Genomic DNA, 18,421 nt, shown 5'->3' with positions numbered 1-18,421 from the left:
CCATCCTAATTGGCTATAATTGGCTTTCAAAGTTTGCAAGATATCCCCGTTTTGAACAAAAGCCTCAAATCATGAACGCAGCGTGCAATTTACGTGAAATCTTTCACACATTTTCTTACTAGGCTGAGGAATATATCCCACCCTTTTCACATTGGCCCAACCAACAGGTTGATTTTTGCAAAACACATTTTTGGAACAAAATGCCTCAAATCATTGGTGGAGACCTGTGCCCCGAGGGGCACTTTTTCTAGTTATGTATTCATTTTTGAGGGGTGCCAGCCCCTCCTATACACAGGTTTAATGTTTGTCTTTAGTTCAATGTTTGTTTTGTAAACTACAATTCCCATAATACTTTGGTGCACTGCTCCTCCTTGTGGATAGCGGAGGGCTGTCTTACTGAGACAACATGTAGTCCAGGAAGTAAGTGAGCCCAGTGTCCATGACATCAGAGACACTGGGCTCACTGCTACAATCTAAAATATCTAAAACCACATATTATACACACAAAGACCCCCAGGAAAGTGTTCTAAAGCTCCTAAACGTCATTAACACTTTAATTGCCCGGGGTTATTTAATCCATTACATTATAGCGCCCAGTCGATTTATAAACACGGACCCCTTTTCCGGACGGACCGGCGGAAGTTGTTGATGTGTGTGTAGCAGCTATAGCCACACCACTCTAGAGCCGCTGTCTAACACAGGATATTTTTTCATAATTAGACGGGATGATTTAGATCGTGAGTTATGAACGTTTTAAGATTTTCGTTTTCATCAGCTAAACAGGGGAGGGAGTTTTTCGATGACGTCTCACTCTTGCGCGTCACCGAGGATTGCCCAACAGGCGCTCCTGGGCTTTAGAGCCATGCGATCCGTTCTCATATCAATAATCTTCGTTTTTTGGACAATACTTCGTACTGGGCGTCGGGTGTTACTAATAGAAAGGACAAATAACTTCGTCCTGGCCGAGACATATATTTTTTTGCAAAAAGGGTGAAGTGTCCCTTTAATAGCTGCAGCTGGGTTGAAACGAACCTGCCGTTTAGAACTGGAAAATAAACTACAATGCGAGCATGCCCTTGTAAGTGAAAGTCTATTGATGATTTTATATCAATGTGTCTGTACCATATGACTGTAAGGTCTGTACATTTAGTTACATTCGGACACTTTCAGAGTTCAATTAACGCTGAGAATTTAACTGAGGCATTAAGCAACTAGTCGACTAGTCGACTACTAGTCGACTAGTAAATCCACTAGTCGACCTTGCTGGTACTAGTTGACTAGTTGATAAGAAGAAAAAAAAAAAGTTTATTTTTTTAATTTTTAATTTTTTTCCCGATTGTGTAGGCCTCAAGATCAGGTAGATTATAGTTATAGTCACCATGTACACAGTTTTTCAATGTACAAATATCAAGTCAACTAGTCAACTAGTAAAAATGACTAGAAGTGAATGCCCTAGCGCAGGTGACACTTTTTGGAGTTGAATTAGTGAGTGACCGAATGTCGGGGTTTACTTTACAGCTCTGAATCAGTAAAACCGCCGCGGCTCGCGACATAGTGTCCTGTTCCATTATTCAGCGTCTACGGAGCAAGCCCCTGCGGGTCACCTGGGTCTTGTCAGTCTGCAGTTCGGCTTAACGAGAGACTTGTTCAAATTCCCAAATGCACAGTCGGTGAGATGTAATATTATTAGAAATATAACGTTGTGTGCATTCTATATTCTCCTTCTTACGCGAATATATCAAGCACACGGTTAAGGTTTTTCCTCAAGTTTCCTTGCAGTCTTGAGATGTGTCTGGCCTTGCTCTCGCCTCCGGGTCCTGAAGGCGTTTGCAGCACGAGGGTGTCGAGATTCATCCCAGTTCCTTAGCCCTGCGCTTCCCAGAGGAGACGTTTTAATTGACTGTATTTAACTCTTAACCCATTCAGGCCTGACGTCGAAATTAAAAAAAAAAAAGTTTTCTAAATCATGACAATTTTCGGAAAGATTTGAGGCACATTTTAACGATTTTTCAAAAATAGCAGACCTACAAGTTCGTAGCGCGCCACTCGGTGGCACGCTATGAGCTTGTAGATCTGCTATTTTTCAATAGCTAAATTATAACAATGTTTAAAACACCAAAACGGGTTCCCGCCCCAAAATGGGTTAACACTAGGATGTCTGAAAAAAATGCACTACTAATATGACGGCTAACGGTCAGGCTGACCGGTGTTTTTCGTGCTATTTGATTGGCCATTGTCTCCCCCACTGTCTAATGATCTTCACACCTCTCTCTGCACCCGTTGACGGCTTGCCATTGTCTTCTAAATGTTACATTCCAACGAATTCAAGGCAGCAGTTTCAAACTGACAAAACATTCAGAAGTTCGGGACGTCTATCGGGTTGGACTGATTTCAAACACGTTTTTTTATTTGGCATCGCGCTGATTCGCGCATCGGCGAACATTCTCGCTCCAAGGAAATGTCGGTCGGGTCAAACAGACCATGCTATAAACTTTATTATTCCAGGATAATTGATTAATTTTTATCATCGCCACCTTACATAATTATGCTATAAAGATGGCGTGTATAGTCAACATGTATTTATATCTATTGAGCTATGCGTTTGGTTGAAACAATACGCCAGTCAGTCAATACACCATATTTCACCATATTTTTGATGCGCTGATATATGAAATGAATATGCGCGACATAGTCACAATGCTATAAACTTTATTATTCCAACATAATTATGCTAAAGATGGCGTGTATAGTCAACATGTATTTATATCTATTGAGCTATGCGCTTGGTGGAAACAATACCACACACCATATTTCTTTTTCCGTTTCGAGAAATAAAGTCAGACATCGTTATTTCTGCAAACCGCATATAACAAATATAACATCTAAAACAACATTTAGTTTATGTAAGTTTGTAATGTATGTTTGCCTACATGTGGAAGGCTAGTTGGAATGCAAATGACACATTAGCTTGAACAATGCCCGTCTCCAGCCGGGAGGGAGGTGTGAAAAGCACTGCTTGTGGGGGAGAAAGGGTGAGGGCTCTAAGAGCGGTCCCACGGACCGAAAAAGAGCAGACATTTTAGTAGAATTATGTCTAAAATCATATTTCCAAAACGTTTCAGATGAAAAAAAAAACAGAGATGGTTTGAATCGAACATTTAGAAAAAGTCATGCAAGGGGAACTTTCTCAGGACTTCATGGGCAAAGAAAATCCACTTCAAAATTTCAAAATCGGTCAGCCTGACCGCTCCGACGCGCTAGTGTTAATGTGGTTAAACGCTAACGTGACATGGATGCGTTCCAGGTCTCAATGGATTAATAATGACATGGCAACTATAATTTGTTTTCACTTCAGCGTGTTGAGGTTCCCCCCAGAGGGCAGATTTGTGATACAGTCTCATCCCAGGTTCTCTCCAACCGAGTTGTTGAACTGTGATGTTATGACTGATAATTACCATAAACCACTGCGTTTCACCATAACCCAGGGCCAGGTTCCGTTTCTCTCTCACTCCATGTCTGCTACAGGTTTGGTGGTTATATTTGTCCAATAAAAGAAGCTCAGTGGAACCCCTGTTCTGCATTCCTTTAATACAAAATCTCACAATAAATCTCATACAATCCTGTTTTGAACCTGTTGGGTGGATGCATAGAGCCCAGGGACAATGCAGAGAGTGTTACAGAGGCAGGGGCTGAAATCCCGTTAAGAGGGCACTTTTGAACAAAAATAGCGAAAATAGCTGATCTACAAGCCCACAACGCGTTGAGAGCTTGTAGATCCGCTATTTTCGGGGCACAACCCTGCACCCTTTATCTACTGGAGATGTGGTGTGTAACGACATGGATTTCGAAACAAATTTGTTCAACGCAAAATGCTGCGTTCCAACTTAGTTCAGGAGACTTCGGAAAAAAGCAATTCTCATGAAAAAACAAAAAAGCAATTCTCCTGAATGCAGCCTTCCGGAATGGCATGGAAAGGAGTGGCATTTTTGCATCGCTTTCACCATGTAGTAAATGCTGCATTCGTGGTCTGGAGAGGGCAGTTGTTTTACAGACGGGTAAAAGGGGCTGAAGCCCCCTTTGATGTCTATGTGTGCACGTCCCTGATAGAGCCTATGGGCTCCATCTTGTGCCACCCCTTACCCCTTATCCCTAAACCTATTTTGCCATTTTTTACTATTTTAAAACATTTAAAAATAGTTCAACTAGCCACGTTGTTAGCTTGTAGATCGGCTATTTGTACTATTTTAAAATGTTTTAAAATAGTAAAAAATGGCAAATAACTTTAGGGATAAGGGATAACGGGTAAGGGGTGGCGCAAGATCTAGGACTATATATAAATGAAGTGAATAGAAATCAAAGCCACATTGAATGAACTCATACACTATTTTGGATTTCGTATATAGTATACGTTGAGCGCCAGACACTATAGAATGTACAGTACAGTGTTTACGGTGTTGTGACTACTTGCCTCTGTGTGTCTGTCTGTCTGTGTGTGTCTGTGTGGCCGTCACAGGAGGAAGCTATAAGAAGATTGGATACTACGACAGCACTAAAGGCAATCTGTCCTGGTACGGGAATGACAAGTGGATAGGTGAGGCACATTCATCCTACTCACCCCTGCTTTATTTCCCTGTTTATCACTGTCTATAGCTCTCCGTCTTGCTTCTAATCTCCCTCTTCCTCTGACCCTCCATCCTTCATTCTCTCTCTCTCTCTCTCGCTCTCTCTCTCTCTCTCTCTCTCTCTCTCTCTCTCTCTCTCTCTCTCTTGTTCCTCCTCCCTTAATGCATTCCTTTTCTCCTTCCTTCCTCCTCTGGTGTCCTCTGTCCATTCTCACTCCCCCCCCCCCCCCCCCCCCTCTCTCCCCACACATGCAAGGTTGGGTAAGAAGGTTCATCAATCAATCAGTCGGGTTTTATTTAGCATGTGTGCTGCAGCTGTGTGAGAATAGCAAATTATGCTCCGGCCTAGCATTGCAGCACGGTTCCAACCAAGAGCAGGCAGGAATGATTGGTTGCGACAAACGCCGCCGCAGTCAAGAAGGACGCGGCGTGCGAGAGGGCCCCATTTGATATGGAGCGACAATTTTATTTCAGTCGCTAATTGAACATGAGAGCCCCGTTCGAAACAATGACAGCAGGGAAATAAATAGAAGATGCCAGTTGACAGTCAAAACAAAACGAGGGGGGAAAGCAATCTGGGCAGCAATTTAACCCATCCTGGCCGGGAACCCCTTTTGGTGTTTTAAGCACTATGTTATGCTTTAGCTGTTGAAAAATAGCAGATCTACAAGCTCATATCGCGGCACCGAGTGCCGCGATATGAGCTTGTAGGTCTGCTATTTTTGAAAAATCGCGAAAATGTGGCACAAAATCTTTGAATATATATTCTTTCAGAGCGAACATTTTTAACTCAAATCTTTGCTTCTGGGAGGTCCCCTGGAACAACATATTTTCAGATGGGGGTCGGCAGCCGATTACATATGATATCGGGGGTCCTTGAAATGAAATAGTTTGAGCACCACTGACACATAGAAACAGAGGTTTTTTCAGAAAAAACTATCACGTTTTAGAAGACATTTTGTAGAATCGAACTTATAGGTCTAAATGGGTTAAGTGGAATGGGCTTAGCGACCTTGACTTTGAGAAATGAAATTGTGCTCTCTAATCATTATGGGCGACTTGTGCGTGCGGCCGTGTCAGTCCCTGATCTCTGAGGAGATGCTGGTTCAACTGTGCCATAACCCATTTAGGCCTGAGATCAGATTCAAAAAATGTCTTCTACATCCTGACAGTTTTCTGAAAAAGCTATGTTTCTATGTCAGTCGTTCTTCGATTTTTCAAAAATAGCAGACCTACAAGCTCGTAGCGCGCCACTCGGTGGCGCGCTACGAGCTTGTAGATCTGCTATTTTTCAATGGCTAAAGCATAACATAATGCTAACACCAAAAGGGGTTCCCGCCCAAAATGGGTTAATGTGGGGGGTGCCCGCTGGCCTAGCGGTCCAGGTGCATCACGCCACATATCTGAGGCTCTGGCCTGACGGCGCGCCGCGTGTTCGAGTCCCGTTCATGACGACCTTTTGCTGCGCGTCTCTTCCACTTCTTTGTCCCCCGGTCTTTCCTGTCGGCCGTCTTAACGTCGTAACTATCAATTAAAGGCACAAAAGCAAAAAAAAAAAAACGAAAACTGTGCCTGACATGATTTGAAAGTAGCTTGTGTGCAAGTACTGCAAGTACGGTACACAATCAAATCTCCAGTGTTAACCCCTTTTGGTGTTAACATTATGTTATGCTTTAGCTATTGAAAAATAGCAGATCTACAAGCTCATAGCGCGCCACCGATTGGCGCGCTACAAGCTTGTAGGTCTGCTATTTTTGAAAAATCGAAGAACGACTGACATAGAAACATAGCTTTTTCAGAAAACTGTCAGGATGTAGGAGACATTTTTAGAATCTGATCTCAGGTCAAAATGGGTTAATTTAGCTCTGAGAGTGTGCAACTGGAACCATTTGTATTCCATCTGGTTCCATTTGTACGCCCTCAGAGTTCCAGTGTATGTATGGTGGCGGGGCTCTGATAAATCACATACCACATGGTTACAGTGTATGGTGGCTCTGATAAATCACATACCACATGGTTCCAGTGTATGGTGGCGGGGCTCTGATAAATCACATACCACATGGTTACAGTGTATGGTGGCGGGGCTCTGATAAATCACATACCACATGGTTACAGTGTATGGTGGCGGGGCTCTGATAAATCACATACCACATGGTTACAGTGTATGGTGGCGGGGCTCTGATAAATCACATACCACATGGTTCCAGTGTATGGTGGCGGGGCTCTGATAAATCACATACCACATGGTTACAGTGTATGGTGGCAGGGCTCTGATAAATCACATACCACATGGTTCCAGTGTATGGTGGCGGGGCTCTGATAAATCACATACCACATGGTTCCAGTGTATGGTGGCGGGGCTCTGATAAATCACATACCACATGGTTACAGTGTATGTATGGTGGCGGGGCTCTGATAAATCACATACCACATGGTTCCAGTGTATGGTGGCGGGGCTCTGATAAATCACATACCACATGGTTACAGTGTATGTATGGTGGCGGCGCTCTGATAAATCACATACCACATGGTTACAGTGTATGGTGGCTCTGATAAATCACATACCACATGGTTACAGTGTATGGTGGCTCTGATAAATCACATACCACATGGTTACAGTGTATGGTGGCGGGGCTCTGATAAATCACATACCACATGGTTACAGTGTATGGTGGCGGGGCTCTGATAAATCACATACCACATGGTTACAGTGTATGGTGGCGGGGCACTGATAAATCACATACCACATGACGACAGACAGGGAACCCCAGGTTTTTATTCACGAAATGTAGATTCTAAAATCTAATGACTTACAGTGTACTGTTTATGGAATTTAATAACGGTGTTAAATTACTCAATGAATCAATCTGCCTCTTCTCTGTATTGCTATTTATTTTCTTTCTTTTTTTTTTAAATGGTTATTGTAATACACATAGTATACATTCTACAGAGCATAACAGTATAATTCCCACAAGAAACTATTATCTCAATTACAATCCCGATGGCTCTTTGATGTATAGCGCAACCTACCGAAAGGCGACACAAAAGGCTTAGTTATTATCGGATTGAAGATCAAACCAATATCAGTAGCAGACATGCCGTCTATACAGCGATGCGATGAGTCTGAAGAAACAATACACGTGTGTACAATCATGGACCTCTAACACATTCTGGGCGGGAAGGGAACCCCCTTTTGGCGTTTTAAGCATTATGTTATACTTCAGCTATTGAAAAATAGCAGATCTACAAGCTCATAGCGCGGCACCGAGTGCCGCGCTATGAGCTTGTAGATCTGCTATTTTGGAAAAATCTTGAAAATGTGGCTCAAAGCCTTTGAATATATATTATTTCAGAGCGAACGTTTTTTTTAACTCACATCTTTGCTTCTGGGGGCGTCCCTGGAACAACATATTTTCAGATGAGGGTCGGCGGCCAATTAAATATATTTTTGGGGGTTCTTGACATGAGAATGTTTGAGAGCCACTGACATAGAAACATGGGTTTTTTTTAGAAGACATTTGTAGAATCGTCCTCGGGTCTAAATGGGCTATAAGCACAATCAGAGACACGCAAAGAGCCGCGTAAACCCCCCGCCGCCCGCCCCTGGAACAATGAGGCGCGTCTGCTCTCAGGAGCTCCTTGTCATCTCAGCCATGAAGGCACAATAAGGACCGGGCTGTAATTTCCCAGGTGTACCCCCCCCCTTTTACCCTGGGTAGCTTTTTGACGACGTCATTCTACTTCAGTTGTTCTTGGTGAAGATTGTTAGTTACACGTGGTGTTGGAGGTACATTTTATGGATCTGTGCCACCTCCCCTTAGAGTATATATGAATAGAGACATCCACTAGCATTAAGTTGCTCAAAAGCGCATGAGGCGATTTCACTCCTCCTTCCGGGTAGGAACAGAGTGCATTCTGGGATGGATTTGCCCCAATAACATGAACGCGCTGCCGTTGACTATCATTGCGCGCGTTCACGTATGAAACAGCGTTCACGTGTCATGGGCCCAATAACATGAACGTGCGCAATGATAGTCAACGGACCAGCGCTGCAATGACAAATCCGGCCACTATGTCCATTGTTGTTTCTTCTTCTGCGTTTGTATCTGTGTCTACGACGTGTGTCTGGAGCAAGCCACAGAAGTATCTCCACTAACTTCACATAATGTTTTGTTTTTTCCAGTGTTGTTTTTGGCAGCAAATTTTTAGTTTTAGTCGTAGTCTCTTCAATAGTTTTCATTTAGTTTCAGTCACATTTTAGTCACCTGGAATGTTTTAGTGTTTAGTCTAGTTTTAGTCGACTAAATATCATAAGATTTTACCCTCCCTCCTGGACTACTGGATCTCTTGTCCACTAGTCCCTTCCTAACATTTGAGTGTAGTTTTTATTTGTTGACGAAATTGTCAGTATATTTAGTCTTAGTTTTAGTCATCATAGTTTTATTTAGTTTCCATTTATAGTTTTCGTCATCACATAATGTTTTTACTTATTGCCGATACCGACAACAATAAGCCACGACTCACTCTGACCTACTTGCTTACTAATACTTACTAACTTACTTACTTACATACTTAAATATTGAACTTAAATCTATAGTGGAAGTCAGTCAGAAGGCTCTGATTGGACTTGCAGTCGCTAGGCCGATACCCGTTGGGAATGATGCCCATTGGGAACACATGCAGCTCCAGTTAATACTGATACCCGTCTGTCTGTGTATGTTTTATGTCCACATGGAGATCTCTGTATCTATCTGTCCCTGTTATCCCCATGTACTCTATGGGGATCCCAACTGCTGATCCAACCGTACTGGGAATTGCACGTTTATCAATATTTGTAGTAGCAGATCCGAGTGACTTCACACTAGGGGCTCCTTAACTCCTTCGGGCCCTCGGCAGCACACACACATACACGCACGCACGCACGCACGCACGCACGCACGCACGCACGCACGCACGCACGCACGCACGCACGCACGCGCGCACACACACACACACAGGCCCTCGGCAACACACACACATGGCCAGTTGGAAGTTGAACTGTCGCATGGTTCATAAGATACCTAAAGGACAGTTCACACACACACACACACACACACACACACACGCACGCACGCACGCACGCACGCACGCACGCACACACACACAGCTTTGCGTTAGAGTTAGATATGTCATAGATACATCATAGATACCTGAGGTCACAGGCTGGCAGCGATCCACCTTGGTGCCACACCCGTTCCCACATGCATCCCCAGATCCGCATGATTCGATTTTTTTCCCCCGAGGCGGTCATGGCGCCTGCAAGGTCGTGCAGACCGAACGACCCCCCAACCCCCCCTCCCTCCGACTAGTCCCTCTGGGATTCTCTTTGAGGAGCGAGTGACGGCAAATGACCCCTCTGGTGGTTGTCGAGTGGGTCCTGGCACCTGCACGCCGAGGCACTGTGGACACGCCTGTCTCTGCCATCTGTGTGAGCAGGCTGTCAGCAGACACGTTGAAGACAGCGGAGCATGCAAGGTCATCCGCCCTGTGTCTCCTCAGAGGCATGTGTGGTGGTGGTGGTTAGGCATGGGCTGATATGACTTCAAATCGATATCTATCACCATCATTAGAAACGTTTGCCTCGATTACGAGGCCCTCCTCTGCCCTGGTGGGGGTCCCTCCTCTGCCCTGGTGGGGGTCCCTCCTCTGCCCTGCCCTGGTGGGGGTCCCTCCCTTTGCCCTGGTGGGGGTCCCTCCTCTGCCCTGGTGGGGGTCCCTCCTCTGCCCTGGTGGGGGTCCCTCCTCTGGCCCTGGTGGGGGTCCCTCCTCTGGCCTGGTGGGGGTCCCTCCTCTGGCCTGGTGGGGGTCCCAGGGGGTCCCTCCTCTGCCCTGGTGGGGGTCCCTCCTCTGGCCTGGTGGGGGTCCCAGGGGGGGTCCCTCCTCTGCCCTGGTGGGGGTCCCAGGGGGTCCCTCCTCTGCCCTGGTGGGGGTCCCTCCTCTGCCCTGGTGGGGGTCCCTACTCTGCCCTGGTGGGGGTCCCAGGGGGTCCCTCCTCTGGGCTGGTGGGGGTCCCACCCCCCTCTGGCCTGGTGGGGGTCCCACCCTCCTCTGGCCTGGTGGGGGTCCCACCCTCCTCTGGCCTGGTGGGGGTCCCTCCTCTGGCCTGGTGGGGGTCGGTCCCTCCTCTGGCCTGGTGGGGGTCCCTACTCTGGCCTGGTGGGGGTCCCACCCTCCTCTGGCCTGGTGGGGGTCCCTCCTCTGGCCGGGTGGGGGTCCCACCCTCCTCTGGCCTGGTGGGGGTCCCTCCTCTGGCCTGGTGAGGGTCCCACCCTCCTCTGGCCTGGTGGGGGTCCCTCCTCTGGCCTGGTGGGGGTCCCACCCTCCTCTGGCCTGGTGGGGGTCCCTACTCTGGCCTGGTGGGGGTCCCACCCTCTGCCCTGGTGGGGGTCCCTCCTCTGCCCTGGTGGGGGTCCCTACTCTGGCCTGGTGGGGGTCCCTCCCTCTGGCCTGGTGGGGTTCCCTACTCTGGCCTGGTGGGGGTCCCTCCCTCTGGCCTGGTGGGGGTCCCTCCTCTGGCCTGGTGGGGGTCCCTCCCTCTGGCCTGGTGGGGGTCCCTACTCTGGCCTGGTGGGGGTCCCTCCCTCTGGCCTGGTGGGGGTCCCAGGGGGTCCCTCCTCTGGCCTGGTGGGGGTCCCTCCCTCTGGCCTGGTGGGGGTCCCAGGGGGTCCCTCCTCTGGCCTGGTGGGGGTCCCTCCCTCCTTTGGCCTGGTGGGGTCCCTCCTCTTGCCTGGTGGGGGTCCCACCCTCCTCTGGCCTGGTGGGGGTCCCTACTCTGGCCTGGTGGGGGTCCCACCCTCCTCTGGCCTGGTGGGGGTCCCTCCTCTGGCCTGGTGGGGGTCCCACCCTCCTCTGGCCTGGTGGGGGTCCCTCCTCTGGCCTGGTGAGGGTCCCACCCTCCTCTGGCCTGGTGGGGGTCCCTCCTCTGGCCTGGTGGGGGTCCCACCCTCCTCTGGCCTGGTGGGGTCCCTCCTCTTGCCTGGTGGGGGTCCCACCCTCCTCTGGCCTGGTGGGGGTCCCTACTCTGCCCTGGTGGGGGTCCCAGGGGGTCCCTCTTCTACCCTGGTGGGGGTCCCTCCCTCTGCCCTGGTGGGGGTCCCTCCTCCTCTGGCCTGGTGGGGGTCCCTCCTCTGCCCTGGTGGGGGTCCCTCCCTCCTCTGGCCTGGTGGGGGTCCCTCCTCTGCCCTGGTGGGGGTCCCTCCCTCCTCTGCCCTGGTGGGGGTCCCTCCCTCCTCTGGCCTGGTGGGGGTCCCTCCTCTGCCCTGGTGGGGGTCCCTCCCTCCTCTGGCCTGGTGGGGGTCCCTCCTCTGCCCTGGTGGGGGTCCCTCCCTCCTCTGGCCTGGTGGGGGTCCCTCCTCTGCCCTGGTGGGGGTCCCTCCCTCCTCTGCCCTGGTGGGGGTCCCTCCCTCCTCTGGCCTGGTGGGGGTCCCTCCTCTGCCCTGGTGGGGGTCCCAGGGGGGGTCCCTCCTCTGGCCCAGCCTGGCCCGACTCTGGGTTGCACTCTAAAAATAACATGACAGAATCAGGCCTGTTGAAGGAGGCTGTGACTTTGTTCCAGATTGCCTCTTTGCTTTCCTTGCTTGCCCTTTTGTTGAGTAAAATGATGTCTTCCTCCTCCTCCTCCTCCTCCGCCACCTGCACTCTAAATTCTCCGTTCGCTCCTTTCCTTGGCTCTGTTGTTGTCGTCGGCTCTTTCATTTGACTCCTGACAATACATCAATCCCAGACTCCTTTAACGTGTTAACTCCATTTATTCTCCGCTGTTTGCTTTCTCTGACCTTGTTTTTATTACCTATTCTTCTTCTATTCTTCTCTTAAAGTATCTGTTTCCCTTCTTTCACACACTTTTTTTTTTGTTTGCCAGCGTTTTTTTTTCTTCACACTCTCCTCTCCTCCTCCCTCGTTCCTTTTATTTGTCTCCATGACAACCGCTGCATCACTGCTTCGCTCTCACATTGCCATGGTTACCATTATGGGGGGCCTGTCACCATGGCAACGCACAGTTCCGATTCCAACCATCAAGGACAGGGAGAATATTAGTGTATAGGAGAGCACATTCTCCCAGAGGACACTGTACGGCACGCACGCACGCACGCACGCACGCACACACACACACACACACACACACACACACACACACACACACACACACACACGCACACACACACACACACACACACACACACACCCCTACGGAATATATATGCCTTCAGCAAACAATTGTATTGACTCTCTTACACAGTTAGAATGGAAGCCTCATGGTGCAGCGTTGTGTGCTGTAACCTCCAATGGCAACAAACGTCAGTGACAGGAGCTTCTCAGCTGAACCTCTCCGGCCTCCACTGCATCGATGCAAGCAGTGGGACATTCACATCAAGCAGTAGGACATTCACATCAAGCAGTGGGACATTCACATCAAGCAGCGGGACATTCACGTCAAGCAGTAGGACATTCACATCAAGCAGTGGGACATTCACGTCAAGCAGCAGGACATTCACGTCAAGCAGTAGGACATTCACATCAAGCAGTAGGACGTTCACATCAAAGCAGTGGGACATTCACATCAAGCAGCAGGACATTCACATCAAGCAGTAGGACATTCACATCAAGCAGTAGGACATTCACATCAAGCAGTAGGACATTCACATCAAGCAGTAGGACATTCACATCAAGCAGTGGGACATTCACATCATGCAGTAGGACATTCACATCAAGCAGTAGGACATTCACATCAAGCAGTGGGACATTCACATCAAGCAGTAGGAGATTCACATCAAGCAGTAGGACATTCACATCAAAGCACACGGAGGAAATCTGTGCAGCTACGCTAACTTCTGCCCTCGTTGGTGGAATAATTATAAAACTAGACTAAAATGTTAGGAAGGGACTAGTGGACAAGAGATCCAGTATAAGTCATTTTCCACTTGGTTGCATGCTGAAAATAGCCGATCGGCTAATAGCCGATTCGGCTATTTTCAGCAAGTGTAAAATCAGCCATTACGACGGCATCAAGGCCCGCCAAACATTTTAGTCGCCTAACGGCCACGCTACACCAGGCTTTTCGCGCACAAAACACGCGCGTTTACCCCCGTGCGTTTAATTTAGGTCCAGTCCTATTTTAAAAAACGCACGCGCGTAAATCAACCGTAGATTTAGTCGACTAAAACCGCATGACATTTAGTCGACTTAAACAAGACTAAACACTAAAACATATCCAGGTGACTAAAATGTGACTAAAACTAAATGAAAACTGGTGTGGACCCTCTCCTCTTTGAGTAATTGAGGGTATACCAACTATACGCACAGCTGCAGGCCCCAGGACTGCAACTTTCCCATCAAAGAACAAGGCCTACTTATACTTATTTGTACGACAAAGAAAACTACAATAGTCGTTTTTAATTAAATTGTTAAATTATGATATTATCAAACATAAATATCAAACATATCAGATGGTATGCTTTTCCCCAAACAGAAATACAGTGGTGTTCGAGAGGCTAGAGGACTAGGAGTTTATAGGAGGGCTAGGAGTTTATAGGACCAATAATGCTTTGCATTTTTGCTCATAAAATGAGCTCTCTGGCAAATCAATCAATCAATCAATAAATCAATCAATAGATCTATCAATCGGTGCTTGTGGCTCGGAAGGTTGTTGCTTTTATCCCTCGATTCGGCATGAAAACTCTAGACAGGGAAGTGTGACTTCACTTTTCCATACCGTCAAAACCTTTCATTCGCAAATCTAAGCATGAGCACGACTATCCAATCAGGCTCTTTTAAAGTGGCAGTCTGCCAATCAGGCTCTTTTAAACTGTCAAACTGCCAATCAGGCGATGGTCTCCATTCTACAAAATATCATTGTCTTTCAGGCTGAGTGTTCTGCAGCCCATCTCCAACGCAGCTCTGTTCTCTTGTTCGCTTAATTGGTTGTAGCCCAAAGGCAAGAAGACACTTTGTATCTATTCCTTTTTTAATGTGTTCCCGCCCCCTTTCACGACGACGCCAGGGCCCAGGAAATAATTCCCAATGCATTTTCCCCATAGACATTTCAAAAAGTATTTATTTAAAGACCTTTTAAGCGACGTACAAAGCCAACTCGAGTCGTGAGAAATCATGACAACAAATATTTTGGACCAAACAAATAATTACTAAGAAGAAAAGCAACAAAAAAAGTGCCGTTTTCTTCTTCTTTCTAATTATTTGTTCGGCCCGAAGAAATGTGTTTGTTGTCATGATTTGTCACAACTCGAGTTGGCTTTGTACGACGCTTAAAAGGTCTTTAAATAAATACTTTTTGAAAAGTATATGAGGAAAATTAACGGGGAATCATTTCCTGGGGGCCCTGGTAAGGGGCGGGACTGCGACGCTCTATTCCTTTTTTAATGTGTTCGCCATGTCATGTCCTTCAAATTTGAAATAGTCTCTGGTTCTACATACATCACCATAGCCACGTACAGTACACAATACCCCGATTTTATTGTTCCTCAAATGTTTTCTTGAGTTGGATGCATTCCACTACAAATGAAGCTTCCAATTTCTCTCAGATCTGTTGCCTCTCTTGGTCACTTCAGGACCTTTTTTATATTCACATCATGTTTTTAATAGCGTTTGTACTGTATTATGTATTCTCCATTTCTTTGTTTAAAATGAGTTGGGGCTGGGTGTGTGTGTGTGTGTGTGTGTGTGTGTGTGTGTGTGTGTGTGTGTGTGTGTGTGTGTGTGTGTGTGTGTGCGTGTGCGTGTGCGTGTGCGTGTGCGTGTGCGTGTGCGTGAGAGAGAGAGAGAGAGAGAGAGAGAGAGAGAGAGAGAGAGAGAGAGAGAGAGAGAGAGAGAGAGAGAGAGAGAGAGAGAGAGAGAGAGAGAGAGAGAGAGAGAGAGAGAGAGAGAGAGAGAGAGTCTGTTTGTTGTATGTAATGTTTTATCTATGTGTATAGGACCCCCTGAAATGAGATGCTGATCTCAAGGGGCTATCCTCTCAATACATGTATTGTTTATAATAATAATAATTGTGGCCATTGTCCAGGAGTTAAACAAGCATGAGCGGTTTTGACCTAATCTACGTAATCTACGTATATTTGATACCCATGATACGATGACTCAACTACTTTACCAGAGAGACTGACGTCTGTGCCTCACGGATGCCAGATTCACGTTCTGTTCTTATCCTTGTTTTCATATCTTTTGGTCACGTCATGTGTCCACTGTCCAATACTGTATTATATATCCCTCTCGTGTGTGTATTAACCCATTCAGGCCTGACATCGAAATTTATAAAAAAATGTTTTCTAAATCATGACAATTTTCTGAAAGATTTGAGGAACATTTTAACGATTTTTCAAAAATAGCAGACCTACAAGTTCATAGCGCGCCACTCGGTGGCGCGCTATGAGCTTGTAGATCTGCTATTTTTCAATAGCTAAATTATAACATAATGTTTAAAACACCAAAAGGGGTTCCCGCCCAAAATGGATTAATCTTCAGAATGTGTCATGTGATAGCCTACTGCTGCCTGGTGTTATCATGTTCCCCGCGCGCGCCATTCGACTGTAACATCACTCACCACCCCGTGTTAGATAGACTCTTAAGGGACCACTCGGGTCAACCGAAATCCCAACAACCACCATCAGTGTCTACTGTCTAGACTCCAGGGAAGGGGGGGGGGGGGATGGTTCTCTCTCCTGATCATCATACACTCATCATCCCTGCATGTGTTACTGTATCTCTGCTTACAAACTTGATCTCTCCTTTATTGAAATATAGATTAAAATCACCATGTAGGGCATTAAGCAACTAGTCGACTAGTTTACTAGTCGACTAGTAAATGCACTAGTCGACCTTGTTGGTACTAGTTGACTAGTTGATAAGAAAAAAATATATATATATTTTTTTATTTATTTTTTATTTTTTCCCCGATTTTGTAGGCCTCAAGATCAGGTAGATTAGTCACCATGTACACAGTCTTTCAATGAACAAATATTTATTAAAAAAAATAGGTAGTTAAACTAGGCAACTAGTCAACTAGTAAAAATGACTAGAAGTGAATGCCCTAGGTTCATAATACAGTAGAACAAGTCTGCATACGATATAGGCTAGCTATCGATAGCTATAGCATATAGTGCGTGTAGTCCATTAGTGTTCATCAGATTGCTCATGATGGTTTTTAGAGAATGTGGTGGTGAGAATAAAGGTTGATAGCCATGGTTTTAGTCACAGTGACTAATGCAGAATTGCAGACTTATAAAGACCAGAGACCGGCAGGCGCTGGCGGGAACCCTGCCCCCCGGTGGCTCACCTGGGGTCTGGACCAGTGTTGTTTTCGTCGACTAAAACTATGGCAAAAAAAATGTTCGTCGACTACCTTTTTTCGCTGACGAAAACAAAATGGAAACTAAATGAAAACTAAGCTGCGATGACTAAAACTAAGACTAAATATAGTGACAATTTTGTCAACAAATACAAACTAGACTAAAATGTTAGGAAGGGACTAGTGGACAAGAGTCATTTTACACTTGGTTGCATGCTGACAATATTTCCAGCAAGTGTAAAATCTGTTATTATGACGGCATCAAGGCCAGACAAAATACATTTTAGTCGACTAAATCAACTGTAGATTTAGTCGACTATATGATGTTTAGTCGACTAAAACTAGACGAAACACTAACATTCCAGGTGACTAAAATGTGACTAAAACTAAATGAAAGCTATTCAAGAGACTTGTTATGACTATGAAAACTAAAATCAAAATGTGCCGCCAAAAACAACACTGGTCTGGACCCAAGGTTCTGTCTCTCTCTCACTGTTACCTCACAATAAAACCTCAAATTATTTTATTTTATTTTCTTAAAAAAAAGGCTAGGCAAAATAAGCTTCGGCTTCAGCCTAGACCTTTTCGGTGCCACCTATTAGTAAAACTTAAATGCAAATGATGAAACTTACCACGTAAATGTACAGCACCGAAATAAACCATTCATTCATTCATTCATTCATGCATTCATTCAAATACAATTAGGAAGAATTTATTCTAGGAAAAAGAAAAAAAAAAAATGCCAGAAAAAAAAATTAATAAACAAACAAACACAAACAAATAAATACAAGATTTAACCACACATACATTCACTTAAAAACTGCTTACCTGACGCAAAACTAGGTTGCAGATATGGCTCTGTCAGCACTCTCTCTGTCTCCTTTCTTCTGGTTCATCTCTTTCTCTCTCCATATATACTGCATGGCCACCCACACTAAACGTACATTCATTCTTTTCGTCAAACTGTCTTTATCAGTTTCCTCAGACCTTCAATATTTCTTCCTGTTGTCTCTGTCGCTTATTTTATTTTTTATTTTATGTCTTTTCTGTTTCATTCTTCACCCCCCATTTACATGTTGTAATCCATTAGGTAGCAGGCTGGTCAGCAGTGTTGTTTTCGTCGACTAATAAAGGCGAAAAATGTTCGTCGACTACCTTTTTCCACTGACGAAAACTACATAACATGGAAACATAGGGTGCGTTCGGAAATGTGCACCGGGAATGTGGTCAGTTTGTTGAGTGTGGTGGGCGGTGACGTCACAGTGTGCCTTATTTACGAACGACCACAGCTGTGACGCATTCACACCGCCGACACCGGACAACCCCAGCTTCGGGTACGGTCGCTCAGTGCGGGCACTCGGCACACCCGGTGCGCAGCGCACTGGATTTTCGAACGACAACGCACCGAGTGCACTGAATAAACAAACGACAAGAGAGCACACCAGTGCGTTCAGGGCGCATT

General features: G+C 46.3%; 1 protein-coding gene across 1 annotated transcript in view; it reads left to right on the top strand.

Moving 5' to 3' along the window:
- LOC306938105 (gamma-aminobutyric acid type B receptor subunit 1-like) overlaps nucleotides 1–18,421 on the top strand; it is a gene marked incomplete at its 5' end in the record, with an annotated part of 90,410 nt that overhangs the window by 29,840 nt on the left and 42,149 nt on the right. The window contains one exon of the mRNA XM_079522120.1: nucleotides 4,514–4,591. Within this exon, the coding sequence (XP_079378246.1) occupies nucleotides 4,514–4,591 (78 nt within the window). The remainder of the gene's footprint in view (nucleotides 1–4,513; nucleotides 4,592–18,421) is intronic.

Source organism: Electrona antarctica (assembly GCF_951216825.1).
Source record: "Electrona antarctica genome assembly, chromosome: 15".
NCBI lineage: Eukaryota > Metazoa > Chordata > Actinopteri > Myctophiformes > Myctophidae > Electrona > Electrona antarctica.
Note: the sequence above shows the minus strand (reverse complement) of the source record. Positions and strands in the feature narration are given on the sequence as shown.